The following is a 6,303-nucleotide window of genomic DNA, read 5'->3' as shown; positions in this document are numbered from 1 at the left end:
TAGGTGGCCCCAAGCGAGGGTTTCATGGCGTCTGTGAACCCCAGTCTCATAGCCAGATTTTGTAACAATAAGTATTTTCAGAATAGGAAGACTCACTTTTCCCCCCTAAAATCTTTATTGTTGAAAGTATTACAGATATTCCCTTGTGTTCCCCCATTGACCCCTTCTAGCCTGCATCTGCTCCCCTCCCCACTCTATGCCTTTATGACACTATTGTCTGTGTTTATGGGTTATGCTTATATACATAGAAGTTCTTTAGTTGATCTCTTTGCATCCACCCACTCGCTCTCATCTTCCTTCTGAGAATTGCCAGTCGGTCCCATGCTTTTAGGCTCATTGGTTTTTCTGGTCAGATTTTCAAAAGCATTCATTATTAGCCCAAACCCCCAGATCACTGATCTTTGATATCTAATGAGGATGGTGTGGATTTTGCCCAATGAGCACAGGCTTAAGAGGAAAATACAGGAAATTACAGAGAAAAATGGTCAAGCTAATGGCATTCTGTTCTCCCAAGGAGTTCTGAATAGGGATCCTTTACTTCACTCTGAAGTCAGACTCTCCACCTGAAAGTAAGATTGTAGTGAAGTTAATATTCACTCTGTCTCCTATGTCAGGAACCATGCTAAGTACTTTGCAAATATTATATCACTGAATTCTCATGACAACCCTATGCATTGTAGGTGTGATTCAGTCTTATTTTTAGGGTGCTGTCAAGTAGATACAGCACCAGCTTTAATTATTATCTTTTCAATGTTATTGCATATAGATTGTGTTCACATTTGAATAGACAAGTTCATTAGAAAAACTAGTTAGTTTTTCTCCTATTTATTATTCCTTATGTTTCTTTAAAAACTTTTTTTGCATGCTTGCTTTCTCCTCCATTTTATATTTAAAATTGGGTTTTTTCTTCCTAAAAGCCTCTTACTATACCTTTGACCAGGGTCAGCACACAATAGTCCAGGGCCAGATTAGATTCAAATTAGGCCCACCAACTGCTTTATAAATAAAGTTTTGTTGGAACAGTCATATCCAATTATTTTTCCGCAGAAACCTTCCCACCGATATAGTTGAGCAACTGCCTCTGAAATCATCCTGCCACCATAGTCTAAACATTTACTCTCTGGCCATTCACAAAACTTTGCTGACTTCTGCTTTAGATTAATGCCTTCCATGCAATAGACACAAATATTTGTTGAAAAAAATAGTTTTTCCTCTTCAAGGCAATAATTGGCTCAATTCCAAATTAAACTGGTTTTCTCCAAGGAAGAGCTTTCAAGTCAATGGACTCCTATACAATGGACTCCTCTTTTCTCCTCAGTAGAGTTAGATTTAGAATATCTTCTTGTAGCCAGGCTGGTGTCACTCAGTGTTTGAGCATTGATCTATGAACCAGGTGGTCATGGTATGATTAGGGTCAGGGCACATGCCCAGGTTATGGGCTCGATCCCCAGTGTGAGGTTTGCAGGAGGCAGCCAATCACTGATTCTCTCTCATCATTGATGTTTCTCTCCCTCTCTTCCTCTCCCTTAGTCTCTAAAATCAATAAAAAATATATATTTTTTAAAAAGAAAGCTTATTGTAAAAGAATAATAAGATGCTTGGTGAGAAAAAGGACCACATTCTTGAATCAGGCCTTCATTGATCTGCTTCTGAGCCATGCATTGTGTTTAGGCTTAGTACTAGCTTCAGCTCTCTCCCTGGGTAGTTGGAGACCTTCTGTAAGTGAGTTGTAATCCTACACAACCTCTGACTCTGCAGAGTGTCAAAGTTATTATCTGTGATCTAGTGTTCCTTCATCCAAATGTATGTTGTACAAATCCTTCCTGTGATCCTGCATCGGCTAGTGGGGGTGTGTTAATCCCTCCCCCCCCATACACACACACTGGAGAGAGTACCCTCAGGACTGACTGAATTTAATGCTACTTATTTGGTACACATTTTGGGTCTGGGAGCTGCTGTTTAAGTAAGTCTTAGTCATTCACCACTCAGAAGACTAAGACAGATCCAGGCTCTAGGTATTTTCTGTACCTCGCAGATGTTTATGAAGATACATATATCTGATGTGCATGGATGATCTTTTCACAGTGCTTCAGCTTTAATTCTGGATAACCCTTTTCACCTCTGAATGTCCTGGAGTGTATACATTTCAATGCATGTTTTCCTTTGGACAGACAGTTTTCAGATTTTAATTGAGAAAGGATCACTCTGAGTTCAGGAGAGGTTGGTGCCCAGTTATACCTGGGGACAGACAGACCCTCATTGGTTGAGTTGACATACAGGCCCAGCACAAAGCTCTTGTTCCCTGCTGCTTGATTAACCCTTGATTTCATGTTGATTTCTAGCTCCACCTAAGGTCACCAGTGTTCCAACACCACCTAAGGTTTTCACCTCTGCTCCTACAACTCCAGCACCAACACTGAACCTTCAGACAGGTAAACTGATATGAGGCTAGAAGCATTCTAATGAATGAATGACGGCCACCAGAGTATGTGTTAAGGCAGAGTTGCCATCTATGCTAAAGGTTTTTCCCTGGGTTCCATAGGGCCTCGTGTGATCTGTGAAACCTTGTCCCATATTACATGCATCTGATAGGTATCTTCAGAGTGAGGGGACCCAATTTTTTAAAAATTGGATTCTCAAAGGGTTTCATCATTAGCCAAACAACCCAGACCTGTGATATTGGACAACTAATGGTATGTATTTGGTCCAGTTGGCATTGGTTTATGAGTAAAATCTAGGTTATTCCAGAGAAGAAGGGAAATATGAGTGGAATTCCTTTAGTCCTCTCTGAGTTGGACCCTTTATACTAGGATAACAAGCCCACCGCTAGTTTACCTGTAATATTTTATTGAAAGAACCATTTCTAATCATTGTACCATCAGGTAGATCTTTGGCTGCTTTCTCAATGTCAGAGTTGAACAATAGCCACTCACTCAGACTATAGCCACCAAACTCTAACACTTCCATCTGGCCATTTACAGAAGGTTTGCTGACCTGTGCTTTAGACCAATGCCTTACATATAATAAACACTGACAAATATTTGTTGATTTATGTTTCTTGCACTTCATGGCAAAAATTGGCTTGATTCCAAATTCAACTGTATCTCTCCAAAGAAGAGCTTTTAAACAATTGGCCTCCTGTGCAAAGATTCTCTTTCTTCTAGTTATTCAAGTTGAGATTCAAGGAAGCTTCTAGTGGGATACAAAGGTGCCTGGTGAGGAAAAAATACACATTGTAGATCAGGCATTCATTGATGGCCTTTTGTGCCAGGCACTGTGTTTGTGCTTAATTCCACTGCCATCTCTCTCTCTGGGTAGCTCTGAGACCTTCTGTAACTGCTTTGAAATCCTAAATCTGCTCTGTCATGGAAAGAGCCCAAGTTATTACCTTTTCATTTCTTAGTTGGGAAGGAATCATTGGTGGCCTAATTCACCTTTCAACCAAGTGTATAATGTATAAATGGTCTGTGTGATCTAGCATATACTTGTGGTGTGAGTTAATTTAGGTGCCGGACTCCTGGGAAGGTATTCACGACTGACTGAAATGAATGCTATTTATTGGGTAAACATTCTGGGCCTGGAACTACTGTTTAAATCTTAGTCATGCACCACAGAGAGGACAAAGTCAGTTCCTGGCCCTGGACATTTTCCCAGTCTCACCAATGCGTAGAAGGATATGTAAATCTGATACGCATGGCTGGTGTCTTCAAAGTGCTTCAGTGCATAATCCGAGCAACCTTTTTCACATCTGAAGCTCCTGGAACCTATACTTTTCAATGCAGCTGTTTCTTTTTTGAAGGCTGGTCCTCAATCCCAGCCCGGTCAGATTCTAGTAGACTAAGGACAACGACTCTGAGCTCAGGGGAGATTAGTGCCCAATTCTGCAGGGGACAGTCTCTCATTGGATGTGTGTGTGTGCGGGCCCAGCACAAAGCTCTCATTCTCTGCTGCTTGATTAATGCTTGCTTTCATGGTGATTTCTAGGTCCAACTAATGTCACCATGGGCCCAACATCACCTATGATCTCTTCTACAAAGCCAGCAGGAGGGCCGCAGAAATTCAAGACAGGTAAACTGATGTGTTTTCTAGCCCAAGGCTCTAGTGAGAGGATGTAGACTGCTGAGGGCATGTGCTAAGGCAGAGTTGCAATCTAGGGTATGAATTCTTTCTTGATTTGTAAACATGGACTTCACAGTATCTTTTTTTTTTTTTTTTTTTTTTTTTTTTCTCTTACACTTTTCCAAACCTGGCATTTTTACCTATTAGTACTTATAGAGTGAAGGAACTTTTTTTTTTTTTTAGCCAATGAGATTCTCAAAAGGGTTTTTTATTATCCCCAAATCTCAGACATCTTGGACATCTAATGCAGATGGTGAGGATTTGGCCTAGGGAGCACAGGTTTATGAGGAAAGTCTAGGTTATGCCAGGAAGTAGGGAAAAGCTAATGAGAGTCCTTCCTCATGTTCTAGACATTTTCTCCACCTCATGCATGTTTTTGAAGATACATACATCTGATATGCATGGTCTTCAGAGTGCTTCAGTGTAAATTACAGGTTTCCTTTTCACCTGTGAAACCCCTGGGAAATACACTTTCCCATACAGCTGATTTCTTTTTGCCAGTGTGACTTCAAGCCCTCCCCTGTCAGAGTCTATTGAGCAAGGACAGGAGCTCTGAGCTCAGGAGATTTGTGCCCAGGTCTACAGGGGAACCCAGTGCCTCACTGGCTTTGTTGATATTCATACCCAGCACAAAGCTCTTGTTTTTTCCTGCTGGGTTTATACTTGCTTTCATGTGGATTTCTAGCTGCACCTGAGCTCACCAGGGTCCCAAGGTCACCTGGGGTCTCCTCCTCTGCTATAGCACCAGTTCGCCTGCAGAACATCCCAAGAAAGAAAGTGATGTGTTTTTGAGCCCAGAGGCCTTGCAATGAGAGGAGGTAGACCACCCAGGGTATTATCATAAGGTGGACGTATAATCTAGAATTAATGTTCTTCCCTGGGTTAGAAATTTAAGCTTCATAGTAGCTGACAATCCTCATTCCAGATTTGTTGTTTCCTTTGTAACTGTAAGTATTTTCAGTGAAGGGATCATGGTTTTTTTAAAATCAGATTCTCCAGGGGATTATTAGCCCACAAGTCCCCAGACCATTTCTCTTTGACATCTAATGAGAATGGTGTGGACTTGGCTCAGTTGAGCACAGGTCCACAGGGAGCTTGAAGTGGAGATTCTTTATCCACTGTGAAGTCAGAGCCTCATCTGGAAGGCAAGCTTCATCAAGATGATCATTTCCTCTGTCTCCTGTGTGACAGGATTTGTTCTAAATTTTTTCCCCTCCCAATTTACAAATTTTAATTTGCTTATTATGTGAAGTTATAGTTGATGTACAATATATTACTTATAGGTGTACAACCCCATGATTAGATGTTTATATAAGTCACAAAGTGATCGCCCTGATAAATTGAGAATCCATGTGACACCATATATAGTTATGACAATATTACTGACTATATTCCCTGTGCTGTAGTTTACATCCCTGTGACTATTGTTGAAACTACCAATTTGTACTTCGAAATCCCTCGATCTTTTTCACTCATGCCCCTAACACATTTCCCATCTGCTAAGTTCTTTACAAGTAGTGTATTACTTGATTCTTATGCCAGCCCTACCCATTATAGGTGTGATTCAATTCTGTTTTATATTTGTGGGAACCTAGGCACAGAGTCTAATTTCATTGTTGAAAGGCATATGGGTAGAAAGTGGTTGAGTCAAGATTCAGTCTCCTTTAGTTTGAATTTGGGACTGTGGGTATAGCTACCGTATGGTGTTTCTACCATGAGGCCTGAAGTTATATTAGGATGAATTTGTCCTGCTCTGACACCCTCACTGAAAAAGCCCTTTATATAATACCCTGTCTTTTTATGTCACTCAGTGACAGTTTTGCTTCTAGCTTCTTTACTGTAGTATGCAGCATAAAAATCGAAAAATTGCTATTTATACTTATGACAAAGTATATATCTGATTTAAGAATTTCATGGGTTTAAAATGTATGGCTTCCCTTTTCAATTCAGGCTACGTGCTTCACACTTCAAGTTTCTGATAGTTGAGAGTTTAGTGTAATACAAATGGAGAATAATTTGCTGTATGGGTGGGGAAATAGCTTGGCCTTCTGAGGACAAGTTCAGGTTCCAATCTTCTATTTTTAAGATTAAAAAGGTAACACTAAGTGAAGATTCTCAAAGCCTTTGACACTCCTTGACTCCTTGAGGTGATCTGGATTCTGAAGAGTAACAGAAATGTCTCAA

At 40.6% G+C, this 6,303-nt stretch overlaps 2 protein-coding genes across 3 annotated transcripts in view; both read left to right on the top strand.

Moving 5' to 3' along the window:
* Positions 1 to 6,303, top strand: part of LOC102753782 (hepatitis A virus cellular receptor 1-like) — a 70,860-nt gene that overhangs the window by 6,724 nt on the left and 57,833 nt on the right.
* LOC102753599 (hepatitis A virus cellular receptor 1-like) overlaps positions 2,322 to 6,303 on the top strand; it is a 13,784-nt gene continuing 9,802 nt past the window's right edge. For both annotated transcript variants that reach the window (XM_015565642.1, XM_015565641.1), the window contains exons 1-2: positions 2,322 to 2,432; positions 3,985 to 4,068. In XM_015565642.1, the coding sequence (XP_015421128.1) occupies positions 4,002 to 4,068 (67 nt within the window). In that variant the 5' untranslated portion in view covers positions 2,322 to 2,432; positions 3,985 to 4,001. The remainder of the gene's footprint in view (positions 2,433 to 3,984; positions 4,069 to 6,303) is intronic.

Source organism: Myotis davidii, unplaced genomic scaffold (genome assembly GCF_000327345.1).
Source record: "Myotis davidii unplaced genomic scaffold, ASM32734v1 scaffold18, whole genome shotgun sequence".
In the NCBI taxonomy this organism is placed as follows: Eukaryota; Metazoa; Chordata; class Mammalia; order Chiroptera; family Vespertilionidae; genus Myotis; species Myotis davidii.
The sequence above is the reverse complement of the archived record's forward strand: the minus strand, read 5'-3'. Positions and strand labels throughout refer to the sequence as shown.